The sequence below is a fragment of the Pezoporus flaviventris genome, unplaced genomic scaffold, assembly GCF_033815535.1.
Source record: "Pezoporus flaviventris isolate CSIRO_AGI_PZ_B2104156 unplaced genomic scaffold, CSIRO_AGI_Pfla_v1 ptg000045l, whole genome shotgun sequence".
Classification (NCBI taxonomy): Eukaryota; Metazoa; Chordata; class Aves; order Psittaciformes; family Psittacidae; genus Pezoporus; species Pezoporus flaviventris.
In genome coordinates, this window is record NW_026892593.1 from 20015826 (window position 1) to 20032539 (window position 16714).

At 36.3% G+C, this 16714-nt stretch overlaps 1 protein-coding gene across 1 annotated transcript; it reads left to right on the forward strand.

Annotated features, from left to right (window-relative positions):
- The first annotated feature begins 713 nt into the window (after positions 1-713).
- On the forward strand, positions 714-15634 carry FAM3C (FAM3 metabolism regulating signaling molecule C). The gene is made up of 9 exons (XM_061467618.1): positions 714-774; positions 3433-3537; positions 4632-4661; positions 5078-5201; positions 9382-9440; positions 10817-10867; positions 11337-11421; positions 13916-14042; positions 15111-15634. Exons 1-9 carry the CDS (start codon positions 762-764, stop codon positions 15198-15200), a joined length of 684 nt encoding a protein of 227 aa, XP_061323602.1. The 5' UTR covers positions 714-761; the 3' UTR covers positions 15201-15634.
- The last annotated feature ends 1080 nt before the right edge of the window (positions 15635-16714 follow it).

Sequence of the window (16714 nt, forward strand, 5' to 3'; positions counted from 1 at the left end):
CTGACTTTACATGGTGGTAAACTTCTCAAGAGGAAACTTTAGGATGTTATGTGATATTTGCTCATAGGCAGTGATTTTCAGTTTATTCTGAAGTAGTTCTAGGGTTGCTACCTCTGTCACTACTGACCAACATAAATCTTCTGAATGCTGCTGTGAGTAACAAGTGTGTTACTATGTTTCTGTAGTGCATAGATTAAAGTATTAGCATAACCTTTTTTCAGTTCCACTAAATGCAATTTATACACTATCCTAAAGGCTAAAATGCTTAAATCTTTCTCTTCAAAGCACAGTTTGCTTTGTTATGTTGCCAAATAACAACTTGCATCTGAAAGTTGCTAGGACTTTGAAGCAATGCAGATAGTTGTTGACTTTTACCACATAACTTTAGGAAATCAAAGACTGCTTAGATACAGCACTGACAAACACTTGTTTCACAGACTGAAGGTTGAAAGCTCAACAGAATTTGTAGTAGGTTTGATGAAATTAAATTAATGTTTTTTCGGGACGTATGTTTAGTGGAATAACACATGAAAGTAATACATCAGAAATCCATCTTAAATCTTCTTCCCTTTACTGTAAGCATTAAGAATTAGGTATTCGGGACAATTAGGGTTATTGGCTAGGAAATCTGTAGGATGGTTTTTTTTTTACTGGTAACTCATCATGAAAGTACTCATTTAGCTGTCATTACAGTGATGTGCTTTTCCCCCTAGGTGGCTGTTTTTAATGCAATAGTGTCATTAGCTGGCTGAAGACTAAACATGAGAATAGCAGGTAAGCACGCTTGGTAAAAGCAGACTTCTGCCATTTATGAAATAAGTCTCTATATACAGCATTAACAAGTAGTAACAATAGGGGTTTAAAGTAATTTTAACTGGCATACAGGCATTGCTGTTCAATTTACCTGATGTTTAATGAAGTTCATTTTGGCATTTGGGATGGTCTAAGCGGAAGCATATGGTTAAAATACTTCAGCTGATCTGTAGGGACTGTTTAAGGTGCCATAACTTGATATGCCTGCCTGCTAATGCTGTAAGGTGTTAAAAGAATAAGGAAATGGCCAGTTGATGTCTTAAGCAATTTCTCAACTGCCTCACCCCAACCAAAAATGCTATGCGCTGTTATAGTGTCTGAAACTACCTAAATGATTACTGGGAGACTGAAAGCTATAAAAGCCTTTTCATACAGGTAGTTTACTGTAGTACAGGGTAGCAAAACAGATTGAACTTGACAGAAGGTGTAGTGGTTGTAAAAATAAGATCTTTTCCGATATCACACTACAAGAAAGTACTATTTTAGACATTTCCTTGCAGTAGAATAGCTTGTGTGGCAATTGAACAGTTTTGAGTTTCTAATGCATTGCATTTTTATCAGGAATTGTAGTGTTATGTTGCAGAAGAAGCAACTGTTGGCACTTCTAGGAGAGAATGATACGTTCTTTTCCAAGAGAGCTGCACATTAACCTTCTTAATGCATGAAATTAGTCCTGATTTTTGTCACTACAGTATGTATAACTGGGAGCAACCTGCTAAAGTAGATCTGATAAAGAACTGGAAAATGCATCGATTTTTAGAAGATAGCTAAATCACCTGGAAAATTACTTTTCCAAGCCTCCTTTTTTCTTCTCTCTCAGTTTTTTGCTAAAACCCACAGACAATAAAGATAACAGCAGTTTCTAGAGAATGTTTAACCTGTGGCAGGCAGGCTGGGTTTGGTTCAAGTGCTAAAAGAATTTTCTGGGAGATTTCTTACCTCTCTCTTAGGAGGGAGGGCTTGCAGTTCAGTTGAAAGGCTCAGGATATAGAGGGGAGGAGATGGTTAGTGCTCAGATTGAGTTCTTTTCATGTCGCCTACTGTCTACTGAAATACCATGCTTTCCAAGTGCCACTTGCTATGTGACACATTCCAAAGTCTGGTACCATCTTTTTCAGCAGTGTTGCTTTGAAAACCTTTTCTTCACTTAACGTATGTTCAGATCATACGTTTTCTCTAGTGCTTACATGTGGTTCACTTCCCTTCAATTGCAATAATCTCTGAAGTTCCAGCTTGACATTTTTCAGTTGAGTTTGCACCTGTGCTTTCTTAGTATGTATGTGCTTGCACGCATGAAAAGGGAAAGTGGGAGAGGAAGGTCAAACTACAAACAAAGAAAAAAAATTGTATCTCTTCATGTTGCTTTTCTTTTTCATCCCCATATCTTTATTTAGGCTTTTAGAAGGATTAACATCTCTTATCCTTCTGAAGGCTGAGTAATTGGTCTATTTCAAGGTTTTCTGAGCAGCCCATCACATCAGCCATCTGAGATCTGCTGGAGTTCAGAAATTTTTTCTGAAGGATTTATTTAGCTGGCAATCTGAGAAACAGAAGTATGATTTAGAATTGCTTCTTCCAAAGCAGCTGGACATACTGGGGTGAGGCAGGGAGGCAAGATGTCGATCAGATGCCTCCTTACCTAATTTCTACTCTCAGTCAGTATTTTACAATAAACTGAGAGTAGATTCTGAAAAAAATCTATTAAATTATGCTAAAAAATGGTGGTCCTCATGGCAGTACCACATAGACCCAAGTTTCAGATATAAATTACTGTGGTTGTGTGATTCCAGCTCTTCACCTAGGAGGCAGTTTGACCACTCAGCACTGGTGAAAATTAGGCATGTAAAACTTCAACCTACCTGAAGCTTCAACATATTAAAGAGGGAAGGGGAGGGCTTTTTATTACTTTTGAAAATACTTCTTTCGAGTCTTCAAGCTCTTTTTTTGAAGGTCAGTAATTTTAATTTGATGAAAAGGAGGTGAGGAGGCTATTTTGGTGTATGTTTGGTTGTTGGGGGGGGTGTGGTTTGGCTTTTTTAATGTAGTGCTCAGACCTGACTGACTAAAGCACCCAAGCTGCAGTGCATGAAGAGATCCATAATCACTCAATCTTGGCCATGCGTTAAAATAGAGGAAGCTCGGTTTGAGGGGAGGCAGAAAAAAGAGGAGTCGTTGTGAACAGGGAGGAAACAGGTACACATAGTTAAGAACAGGGCAGTGAAACGGGAGGGAGATGGAAATTTCCCCTTTGAACAGTAGACAGTTAAATCGGCTTAGTTCATCCTGTCAAGCTGGATATCCACAGAAAGATCCGTGGTTTCTCCTGGCTGCTGGGCTGAGGTGGCATACTGTAGTGTCAAACAAGCATGAAGCTGGAGGAAGCTGAGGGAAGGGTGTATATATTTGGTATAGTAACCTGATGGACTGGTTCAGTTGCTTCCTATGTTACAACGTCCACTCTCTTACAGATTACTTCTGTTTAATGAGTCACAAATGGTCATCCTGTTCCTGAGTTCCCCTATGTGTAATCTCATACACATTTCTCATGTCATTAATTTTGGTAGACTTAATGTTACCATTTGCAAATAATGTTCTGAAACTTTCTCTGCTTCTGAATAGGTGCTGCAAAGTTGGTAGTAGTCGTAGCAATATTTTTACTGACGTTTTATGTCATATCTCAAGTGTTTGAAATAAAAATGGATGCAAACTTAGGACACATATTTGGTAAGTAAAGTGATGACTTCGTTTTCTCTGAACATTCATAAATATTCAGTTGAGCCAAAATCAAGAATATCATATTCAGATTGCTTTAAGCTTCTTTTAGGCTCTTCCAGTTAAAAGTTATGTGTTCTTATTGTGTGTACTTGTTGTTTTTTATATCTGTATTATACATATAGAATGTTTCTTTCTGTATGAAATATTTAACCTACTCTTAATCAGTTTGATTCTTTTGCTGGCCAAATATGCATAATTTTGTCTGCATTTTCTGTTTACTGCTACTTACAGTCTTAATCTGGAGTTGTAAACTAGGCAACTTGAGTTTCCAATCTGCCTTTCTGCTGCTCAGACAATTCACAATTTGTTTTGCATGGGCTTTTTTGCTTGCCATGTGCACTAATCAGAACATTTCAGATGTGCCAAGGTCCTACACAGAAAAGGATTAGCTGCTGAAGTGCCTTAAAATTCAGAGTCTTTCAATCAGCTTTAAGGGGTTTTTCATTAGAAAACACTGATTTCAGGTACATGATATAGGTGTTTGTTATCTAACCCCACTGTGAGCTCACATCTGAACCAGTCCCCAGGAGGCATCTTGAATAATTATTGGAAAGACACAGGTGTCGTTAAGTATGACAGATGTATTTTACGTAAGTCCATGATGCGGTTGCGGTTGCTTGCGACCCTTTCTGTCCCAGGAAGGGGAGTCATGAATGGTTGGGTTCAGAGGGACCTGAACTGCAGGCTTCTAGTGTCAGGTGAAAGGAACCCTATCCTGGTGAAGCTGTAAGAAAGGAATTCATTTCACTCTAGTACCCACACCTCCAGGAATCCCTGCTGGCTTTGCATCTCCATGGATCTTTGTGTTAATCGGAGAGCCATAAATTAAGGCAGTGCTTCTAAATGTGTTTCCTGATCACTTTTGTGTTTCTGCCATGTAAAGCTTAATGTTTTATATTGGAACATAATGTTCAGATGTATTTTATACTTCATGTCAACCAACCTATTTTTATAGGGCTACAAAAAGGTTTTAATTTATAGGATATTTTATAGCAAATGACATTTTAGTAATAATATCTTGTAACTTTTTTTTTGTACTTTAGCTAGATCAGCATTGGATGCAGCTGTACGTTGTGAGTATTCATATGCATGTGTTACTGCTGTGACTTGCTTTTGCTAATAACAGAAAGATTGAATTTTCATAGTTAAGGAAGTCTTAATTATACTTTAAGTGCAATCAAGAACTAATTTTTCTCTTTCCCTGATTTTCCTAAATTTCTGTTGAAGTCTGGGTTTTTTTTTGCCAGCATTTCACTTGTAGTTTTGTTTCATGGCTTTTAATTACGTGCCAGAGCAAGTAGCACTATGAGAACAAGAAGCAGGGTAAGGATGTACTGCAGGAGCCTATATTATTTTAAGCTTCTGTGAAACTGCAGATAAGATACAGCTTCTTTGCTCTTTTCCTTGAATTTCTTCAGAACACTGATATTTTTCCATTAGCCTACCTGTGATGTTGTCTCTAAAACCCTGTTTTATTTCATTTTCAAAGCTACAAAACCTCCAAGATACAAATGTGGGATCTCTAAAGCTTGTCCTGAAAAACATTTTGCATTCAAAATGGCAAGTGGAGCAGCGAATGTAGTTGGACCTAAAATTTGCGTAGAAGATAATGTGTAAGTATTTTTGCGTATTGTCTCTAGATATCTCAAATACTGTCTTGGATCACTTTGCCCACAAAATCAGTAATTTAAACGATTCTTTGTGTTGCCAACAGTTTGACCGCATGAAAAAATTATATTGTGTTATAAATTAATTTCTGAAGCATGCTTAATACTCTGCAGTAAGTGCAGAGATGTAAGCTACTTTAATACAATCAAGGTAGCTTACACTATTTCAGGTTTACAGACTTAAGAATTAGTTAGACTTTGAGTCAGATGCAAACTTGCCTCCAGGTAACAGGCTCTTGTTCAAAATATTTCAGTGAGTGATTATATTTTTATTGGGTTACTCTTGATATTTGTAACTGTTGTCAACTAAAACTGCTATGGCATTGTCTTTTGCAAGTCATCTTTTAAACAGTATTGTTTCATAGTATCATAGTATCAATATTAGAACATATTTTCCACCTTGTTTTAAAGAATCATTTCAAAAGGGAAAAATAATATTTTAATGATTAGTAGTTACTTAGTTGTGGTGATGGTAACAAAGAGTAATAATCTTAATTTTGAAATGAAAGAAACTGCTTGAAACACAGTTTAATTTTTGAGTTTAAATCGTGTATTTCTAATAACTGTTAACACAGTATTATAATACTGTGCATAGAGAATTTAACTGAATACTTTTCATTAATCCCCAAAATAGGAATATTAATATTTATTTTTAGATGCTTTGTTTCTTTGCACTTAGGTTGTTCCTGCTCGTTGTCACTCAGAGTGTGTAGCTTTGTGGTAACATAATCTATCCTCTCAATTTTGCATGGCACATGTCAGAAAAGACGGGATGTTAGCATTGTCAGAAGGAGATTTTTTGTTTTACCATCAATCACACTTGGGAGCCTTTGCCTTGCATTTGCATTTAAACTACTCCAGTTCAGCTGTTTCTGGGACTTTGCTATGTTAATACAGAGAGGTTCAGATTGCACATACTGCAGTTGGTGCTAATGAATTCTAGAGCAAATGGCAACTTCACTGTGAATATAACCCCATGTAATAGAGTAAATAGCATAATTAATCTATAAAAGAATGTAAAGTATTGGTTCAGATTTTCCATCACTTTACTCTGTAAAGTAATTCTGTAAGATTAGTCTTACATGATCTTAGAGAAGACTATTTGTATCACTGACTCTAGCAGTTAAGATGTAGTGAGGTTGAAATAGCTACTTTCCCTGCAACTACACACATGCAGCTGTTTCACTTTGCTTTGTTACTAGTAGAAACATGAGCACCCTTCAGATTTCAGGCTATTCTCTGTAAAGCTGATATAGCTGATATAGCTCAAGCTTGGTGTAGAGGTAAGTTTGCAACGGAGCATCACAGTGTAGTTGGAGAGCACACGTAAGGTGAGCATGAGCTCACTTTTTGCACATGCTAGCTAAAAGCTGCTAGGTTCTGCTTCCCATTCATATCATTGATTTTCTTCATAGCCTTGGACAGCCTTATTGAGTCTCGCTGCATGGTATTCTTGTTGGTGTTATAAAGGTTGCTACTTTCTCATTCTGGTTGCTAGGGCGATTAATATCTATGCAGATGGAAGTTGTTTGGTCGTCGTTTTTTCCAAGTGTCTCACTGGTTAACTAAGAAGAGATTTGTTGTTCCTGTCAAAAAAAAAAAAAAGAAAAAAACCTCTACTGGATGTTCCACTGGAGAAAGTGATGAAAAGAAAGTTGTTGCTGGCAAGAAGTCCATTCTTTTAATACTAGTGTGCACCTTAGTCCACAGTTATAGGAGTCTTAAATCCAGGAACCCTTGGCAAAAATCTTTCTGAATTCCTTCATAGAACTTGTCTATTTAAATGTTCACCAGAAAATTTGATTAAATTTAATTTAATTTCATTACTGTGCTTGCAAGACAATGAATTTGTCTTTCAAAACCTTCCATAACCTGATTGTAAATTGTTGGAAGAATTCTAGAACTGATGAACGGCTGCCCCCCTGTGAGAAAACTGTCACATTACAGCCTGCTGTGTTTGACTTGATGCACGAGCTATCTCATGTGTATAAGGTAGCATCTCAGAGCTCTGAAACAACTTACTTCCTCTTCAGTAGCTCTTTTTTGAGTGATATTTTGTGAACTCACTCCTGAAAAATGCCTTTTTTTTTTTCTCCTGATTACTTTGTATTCTTCATGATTCCATGTCAAGGAAGCAGGGACAATTTTGCACTACGTTCCTTTAATAACTTGTAATACTTGTATTGATATTTGCAGTTTTTTTGTTGTCTGAAATCCATTACAACTTTTGTTACATATGTGTAAATTTTCAGCATTTAGTCACCCCAGTACTGGGTATTTTTTGACTGGTATTTACTTACAGAGAATTTTGTAGTTAAAAGGAAGTTCTTAATTCTTTTTGGCAAGTTAAATGTCCACTAAATTTTATACAAGCAAAGGAATGCATTCAGGACTTCACTGCCTTTTTTCATTTATATTTTCATTCTTTATTTGCCATGTCTTTATTGTTCAGAATGGATACTGAGATACGATGTGAAAATCATGTGATCAGAGAAGAAATGATGCTCCAGTGGCTAAAGTACTTCTGGAATTCCCTACTAACTAGAACTGAATTCTGCGTTTCAGCAGAAAATTAAGTCTTTTGTTTCAGAAGTTACAAATTAGAGTTTTAATCAGAATTTTTGGCAGATAGTATGACTTTGAGGACTAAAAGGAGAATTGTGGACTCTTTCATCTCTGATTACTAGTTCTTTAAAACCTAAGTCACTGTGCCAAGAGTTACCATTAACCTGTAGTCTTTCATGGCATCTGAACTAGCTAATACTGAGTCTTTTCCTGATAGTTGTCTATTGAATTTAACATTCCTCTACATTTTTGGCTTCAGTCTTCATCGTGGGTGCAAAAGATAATGTCAGAGATGAAGATTTTTGTCATATTTCTGTGACAGACCATTTCTTGTTTCTAGCCTATCACTAATAAGCTAGCATAAGAAGGCTGATGTTGCAGTTTTGTGTGTAAGGATGTGGTCCTTCCGAAACATTGCTTAGAATGGATGTTCATACATTGCCTGAAAATCGTATGGTTGCAGAGCAACTGTGAAAAAAGTTCTGGACATAACAGGGTTGCACACATCTGCAGCTCCTTCTGAGAGCCAGAGAGGGAGGTTTAAAGAAATCCTCATAAGGATGGAGTTCAAGTGTGTGCATGTCATTAATTAGGTGTGCACCTGTGTGCTTGCACTGAGGTGCTTTTTTGAATCTTGGCATAGGACTTAATTTTATGTAATTGCTTCAACTCTCCTATATTTACTCTTTCTCCTAGTTTCAAAATATTAATTCTGGCCTGGAGGCAGAATGGAGATCTTTGCACAGTACCAGTGAAAGGGATGAGGGGGTCTAGAAGCTTTCTTTCGCTGAAGTGGTATACCCACCATGGCCTAAGGCAGTACAACATCCTAGCTAACAGTGTTGATGTTCCCATTAGCCCTTTGCAGCTTTGAAGAGCTTCCATTTCAAACTGCATCTCTTTCTTTCCAGCTCCTTTGCCACTCTCAGTTTGGCCAAGTAACTGCTGTTATAGACTGTGACAGTTTTTTGGGGATGTGTGACTGTACTCCAAGAGGATACTCAACTTTAGCTTGAAGTCCCATCGGTGTATTAAATATTTTTCTTGGATTTAGGTTTCCTATTACAGGTATAAGCAGCTAACTCCTTTGACTTTATTGTTTCTTTTTGTAACGCTGCAGTATTGATTCTAAATGCCTCTGTTAGGTTAGCTTTGAAACTTAATTCTTGTTCATCATGTGCTTACAAAAAAGCTTAAATTGTTGGTTATGTGTCTGTGCTAAGCTCAAGTTATTATTTATTTCAGGCTCTTTAACTGCAAGGAAGCTTTTAAAATACATAATTAGCACTTTATTTATTGTGACACATTTAATATACACGCATAGTTTGAAACCAAGATGATTAAGCAATCAAATGAAATGGATACAACTGGGGATATCTGATCTGTTGTTTTCAATTCAGGGGTGCCATGAGAGCACACAGTTCAAGGAGACTTGACTTCATTTGTGTGAACATGTGGCTTTTCAACTACGCATCTCCTACAGTCTGGTTGGTCCAATTTAGAAATCGGAAGTATTTCACATCACAAAATTGTCCTACTAAAAATAATTTTTTTGTTTCAGTTTAATGAGTGGAGTGAAAAATAATGTTGGCAGAGGAATAAATGTGGCCTTGGTCAATGGTAAGTGACGTTTTAGGTGAGCATATTGTTTTCATTTTCAAATTGCTTCTGAAGTTTGAGGTGAAATACTAAGGGATGGTGAAGGTCAAGCAGGAGGAGAAAAGGAAGTATTCATCATATTCATACTGAAAGAATGTCAGGTTTTTGCACTTGTACCTTTTTTCTTTTTAGAAAAACAGCACATTTTTGTTTGTAAAAATGTGTAGTAATGTGGAGTGCTGTGGTGACTATTTTTGCTGTCTTGGTACGTCAGATAAATTCCTAATGCACTTATAAAAGGGAAAAAGACACAAGATGCATGCATGCAGCTACTTTTGACTTTATGTATTGCCAACACTAATAAAACTGTAGACTAAATTCTTCTGTTGCTTTCTTTGCAGTGAAACTGATTTAACAATTCTGTTACTAACTGGAAAGACCAGCTCATTTTTTTCCTAGCTTGAAATCAGTATATTTGATTAGTCCATGCATGTAGGTCTTGTTCTTCAGTAACATCATGTTATATAATTGTGTTCAGGATTCTTATCTTTCATTAAAACCACACAACTTTACCTGCGTGCCACCTTGAAAGCTGAGCTGAACGTCAGTCCTGGCAGCTTTGTCCTTCCTGTGTAGGAAGCAATTTCTTACAGCACTGAGATAGCACTTTGACATTTCACTGCACTATAAATTCATGTTATTTCTGGATCGTGCTCAGGTTTACATCATCTAAAGCATGACTTGAACAATATTTGCCTAATCCTATTTTGCCTTTCTGAATTGTCTGTCTGTTCAAAATAAAAATAACTACCTTCATGTTGCATAGCTGCCAGTCTTTCTCTCAGTCTTCCAAACTTTGAGTGTATGTATTAAACTGTCTTCTGTCAATTACTGCCTTTGTGAACAGCATAGTAAAAAAAAAAAAACAATAAAAAAACTACTGTAAGATTACAGTATTGTCCACTTTTGTTTTGGATGTTTAAATCAACTAGGAATTTCCAGCCTATGGCAAAACATGCAGTGTAATTTTAATCTTTCTTACTTTCTATGTGGCACTAAAGGCAACCTGTAGTTATGCTACTTCCAAAAAAAAACTTGAAAAAAGGCCACTGTATGAAGTGAATTCTCTTCATTGGTTTTAGAGACTGGGGGCTTTTTGTGTCCCACTTGAAGCAAAATTAGAAGTTTGCATCTTCTCTTGTTTCCTCTTATGTGTTTCTGCACCTTCTCAGTGATTATTATGCTCTTTAAAGAGCAATCTTAATAAAAGGGTTCTGTATAATTGAGTTACATGGTGCCTTCTGCAGCTGTTTCTCCAAGTCATTAAGAGGAGTTTGGCATGTTGTCTTTTAAAATAATTTTAGCTGTATTTAATGACATTATTTCTTTTTCTCCAGGTAAAACAGGAGAAACGTTGGACACTAAATTCTTTGACATGTGGGGAGGAGGTAAGTGCAGTTACCTGAGCTGGTTAGAGAGAGGCAAATGTCTCTTCTGGGTTTGTTTTGTTTTTTTTTTAAACTTCTCTCCTTCCTACTCCCCCCAGGCTCCATTTGCTGTGGTGGGTTAAGGTTGATAGCTTGATGGAGTCCTTCACCTCTACCTTTGTAATTGTGAGGAGAGTGAAACTTTAAAGAAACACAAATAGTTGAGGTCAGAGGGAATGTTATGGTTAATCAAACACACTTGTTCTCCCAAGTGGTTCCCATTAGTTGTTATGTCTGTACACAATATGGATGAAACTCTTTGTATAAAATGGAGTTCTCTGATGCATTTTATCTTTCTCCCACTTTCTCTCTTACAAATTTCTAAGTACATTTACGAATATTCTCAAAATAGTCTTTTAAGGAAGACATTGCAGGTGTTTAAATATGGAATGGTTGCTTGTTGTTAAGCAGTTTTGTGTTCTCTCTTCAGATGTGGCTCCATTCATTGAATTTCTGAAGTCTATCCAGGATGGAACAATAGTGTTAATGGGAACATATGATGATGGTGCAACCAAGTATGTCACTGGTTTATAGAGTAAATATCACTTAAACTTTTAAATGCCATTTTATGCTGAAAAAGTATTCTTTATCATATAATCACTTGATAAAGTTTTGTTAGAATCATAGAATGGTTAGGGTTGGAAAGGACCTTAAGATCATCTAGTTCCAACCCTCCAACCATGGGTGGGGGCACCTCCCACTAGACCATCTTCCAGGATGATGGGTTTGAAACTATGCTTTCAGTTTATTAGTTTTATAATGCTGATGTGATTTGGGGACAACAAGGATCAAATTAAAAACTAACCAGGTGCAATAGTATTTACATAAAGGACTGTTAGGTGTATACTTTTGTGATCCCAACAGCAGAGGAAACAATAAATTAGATACTAAACCAGACCCTTGAGTGGAAATACCACAAGCATTTGAAAATCTCAAAAGGACAGAGGTTAATAGTCAGCAAGCGCTATATCAGTATATGTAACTGTGTTTTGCTCCTCTGAGAAAAGTTCTTAATGCAACAATACAATGTGGGGCATACGGTCAGAATAACAGACTGCTTACTTATAGCTGTGAAGAATATGTTAGGCACTGTACATTTAAATCACTCCCTTATCCTCCCTGGTTTCTGAAGACCCTGTAGGTTTCTAGCTGATCTCCTAGAATTTGTCTCCACCTCTTTTTTTTTTAATGTATGCTGCTAAGGGTATGTATGTCTTTTGGGTATGTGCTGGCTCTTCTATTGGTGATATCTCATCCTGTCTCATGCTAGTAAATTCAGATATGTTGAGATAGAGAAACAAGATTTTGAGGACATAATCTGGTGGAAACTGGTCTGTTCCATCCAGTACTTCTATCACATTGACTCCCAAGACTGAGCTCAGTGGTTACAGGGGTGCAGAAACCATTCCCAATAGTCCTTGCCTGTATGCTTTCTTTTGAAGTCTGAGAGGTTACTATGTGTGTACCTTATACATTTTGGCCTCAGTGTTTGTACTGTTCCACCCTAAAGCTGTTTAATTTATTAACGTAGACATAGCCTAAGAGGTTTTGGTTCTCTTTAAGCATTGTCTTCCAACCTTCCCTTGGTCAGTTTTAATAGATGATAAAAATTACTGTAGAATTTTTATTGTAATCTACTTCTCACTTAAGTCATCCTGTCCAAAGAATTGCTTTTCACAGTAAAAATTAAGGCTTTTTTCTTTCCCCCACTACTCCTCCATTGTTTTAATAATATTTAACCTTTTTTTAATGTGTTCTGTATTTCTTTTTTCTTTTTTTAATCTTTTGGTTCAATTTGTTATCCACAACTCATCTGTATTTTTATATAGAAGCATCTTGCCGATGACAAAGTCCTGACTCTGCAGGGTGCAGTGTTGTCTGTATGTTCACTGCTAAAAGGAGAAGAAAGTAATGTTTCTTTATGCCAAGGCTGGATCTTCTGTCTGTCATTCCATTAACTTGTTTTGTTACATTTTTTTTTCCTTTTTTTTGATAAATACAGTTAGTATGTTTCAGTAATCTATCACAGCTGATGTTTTTGAAAGCTTGCATGTAGACATAATATCAGCTAAGCAAGAAGGTGAATTTGTCCCATTTGTGCTGACATCCAGGAACTACTGTGTAGTAGGGATGTTACATAACTAGCCAAAACTGTGCTTCTGGCTTTTGATAGTAAACATAAATGCTAGTTCTTGAAAACAATTTAAACTGTGAAGAACCAACGTTTTTAAAAGTTTTGGGGTTGGGGTGTTTTTTAGATGTATATATATAAACTGTCCACATGCTCTAGAAACTTGGCATATGAGCTGTGCAAATTACCTCCAAATTACTTAATTTCATAATTTTAGCTGACTAATACAACTATCTCACTAGTAATAATCAGATGTTGTGTGTGTTGTTTAATAATCAGGCAAATATAGTAACTGAAAGGAAGAAATAAAGAGCACTTGTTTGGAGGTTTTGGAATGATAATTTATAATCCTACAGAATCATTTTCTCTTCCATACTAAAATTATCCAGCCCAGACCTACAGGCACTGAACTGTGTTGTGGGGTGGCATGCTGAATTTTGAATTAATTGGCTCAAGCAGACAAGAACTTCTTTCACATATTTAGGTCATTCTTCTGATCTAAAATAACTTTTACTTTATCTAGACTTCAGCTTGAGCCTGCAAACAGTGTTTACTTTAAAGGCTGACTTTTTTTTTAGTTGCTTGGAGAATTGCTAACATGACTTGAGAGGTATGTATAATTTCTCACAAGTGTGTTCCTGGCTTATGTTGGTTACTGGTAGGTTTGTATGCTGTTTCCTTGAGATTATAATATTAGGGGCAGTGCTCATTAGGTGATTTCAGAACTAGAGTTATCTGATTTTGAAAGATAAATCTTGCTCAATATTGACTGATTTAAACTATATTTAATCGGATTAAAGCTGAATGGTCCATAGAACAGCAAAAGCTCTAAGGGAATATATTTTATTCACGTAATGAACTTCTCTATTCTGTTCAAGGCTTAATGATGAAGCACGGAAACTGATTGCTGAATTAGGAAGCACGTCTATTGCTAACCTTGGGTTTAGAGACAACTGGGTCTTCTGTGGTGGAAAAGGAATTAAGACTAAAAGTCCATTTGAACAGGTCTGTGATTCTATAACTTACCAGAATTTAACAGCTTATGTTAATAAAGTTGTAGCATGTTTTATAAATACCCTGCATTTTTTCAGGATGGGTGTCTAATATTGCAGTAGTGACACACTAGATTATTTTCAAATTTATTCTTTGACTAGCCTCCTCCTTTTAAATGTACATAGATTCTTTGGTGATTCACAAATAAGAAAAAAATGTTATACAGAGTCAGTCTTATTATCCCAATAACTAGATCATTTTGTCTCTTTAATGAATCCAATTAAATTGAAGAATTCAAAACTTACTGCCTAATGCTTGTGTTTTAGATGCACTAACAATGGTAGACCTCCAACAGATTAAGTGGGAGTTAAAGTGTTGGTGTTCGCACCTGTTTGCTTTGCTCTTCTGTCAAAAATTAATGCTGCCAGAGTGAAATTTATGAAATAGAATGTGTTTCCACACTTCAGCTGTTACAGCTGAAGATGTGCCGTTGTTCTCTTTAATTACTGGTAAGATAACTTTGCACTGGGAGAGTAAGGAAGGCACGTTTTCTTGCCAGCTTTACAAGGGAGTTGGGAACTAGTGCAGGAGCAGTGGCAAACTCTTGGAGGCAGCAGTGTGTTACCTGACTGCAGATGGTTGCTTGGTGGAAAAATAAACCCCTAACTTTCAAAAAAGGCAAACATTCAAAGTTAGATAATGTTCTTTAAAAACTATTTTTTTGAATGCCTTGTACATTTATATCCGTATTTATTTTTTCCCTAGTGTTTCATGTTTCAATGCAGGTGGTCCTTTCCTTGCTTGTTTCTCTTCCTAAATAAGCATCCATAATAAATCTAGGACATGTTTTCCCAGTATGGCTTCACTGTTTTTAGTATACACCTGGCTGAGCAAGTTACATGAAGTGGTGAATACTGAGAGATTGTTATATTTGATGCAAAGCGCAAGAGTCTAATAGAGATGTCTTCTTTTTGTCCATGGCTTGAAAATAAGTAAATAAAATGTCCTTTAAAACTGTAAATTAAAGCAGAAGAATAAATGAGTTTACATTAATGGTAGATTGATGTTTTCTATTTATAGCATATAAAGAACAACAAGGACACAAATAAATATGAAGGCTGGCCAGAAGTTGTTGAGATGGAAGGCTGTATCCCTCAGAAGCAAGACTGAATGAAAACAAAGGAAAGGGGAGAGAATCTGGAAGAAAATGCACTTTCTGCTACTATTAGGGAGAGGGCTATGAAGGAGACTGTACTGTAAATAATATTTTTAAAGCATGCAACCATCTTGTCGGTGTGTGCATGAGCACTGACATTTTGACTATTTGGATTATTTATTGCTAACACACATAGAACTCCTTTTTGTAAATATGTCCAAAATAAAAGAAACATCAAATCATTTCTATGCAGGTTTCTTAAAAGCACAGTATTTAGTTTTCCTGTGGTAAATAATATCTTGTAAATCAACTGGCTAAAATGGCATATGCAGATAATAAACAGATCCTGCCAAATGCTGTACTGTCCTCTTAACAATGTTGCTGTGAGTATATAAGCTTTGTGGAATATTGTAGATTTTAGTGATAAGTTAATAAAGAGCTTTATTTTTTTTTTTTTTTATCCTCTGCCTTTTTAATGGCAGCATCGCTTTCTATTAAAGCTGTTTGGTTATTCTAATACCAAGCGCTCCAGAAACTTATTTTATAGACCCCTGTCAAAACCTGAATAATCAGCAAAGGAAGAATACATGATAGTGTAACACAGATATGCCTTGAGAAGCACATTTAAAATATTTTTATTAGGGGAAGAACAGAAGTAAATATGTAAATAGTGGTCATGATAGCAGCTTGGAAGGATCTGTGCTTTACTTGAAAATGTTTGCTTCTAGTAGGTGTTGTTTCAGGGTATGCAATTATGTGCCTCTTTACCATCTATGTTACACTTAATGTGATCTGAGGCAATTTGTTCTTACAGTGAGATGTTTGAGAAAGCATTGTGTCTTGGGTTGTATGACATTTCAACTTAACTGGCAATGTTTCCTTCATCCTTTTTGTTCTTTTCTTTAATGGAAAATACGGACCAAGTTGAAGTGGCCTTATTCTTTAGCTTGTACCACAGCTGTGAGGGAATACTGCTTGCTTTGGAAATTTGTGTTTTAAGTAGGGCCAGCTTGAACTTTTCCTGAAACTCAGTTAGTGTGATGCAACTGATGGTGTTGGTTACGAAATAGGGGCTGGCAGAGAATTGGGTGTACTCTCTTGGAGCATTATGTTGTAAGTTCTGGTTTAATCTACACAAATTTCTAGCTAGTACTGTGGGGCAAAAGGCACAAAAGATTTTTTGAGGAACCTACAGTGTGAGTTGAGCAGTGACTTTCAAAATACTGTTGTTGATGGTCTTCCAAGACAATTCTGTGCACTAAAAATTTCAAGCAATATTGGGAATTACCTTGTGAGTCAAGTAAATGACCTGTTATACCTGAATAATACTGGATTCAGAGTTCTGTATGTTTAGCTTGTTAAATAATGTGGTTTTCCCTCAAATTTATTGTAGAACAGCAATAAACTGCACCTTATACAGTGAAACTCCTTTTGTTAAATCTCAGCTGTTCTTTGTGTAGGTGGACATGTCAAAACAATGTATCTGCTTTTGTCAGTAAACCCCTCTTGTTATCAATTGGAAAATAAC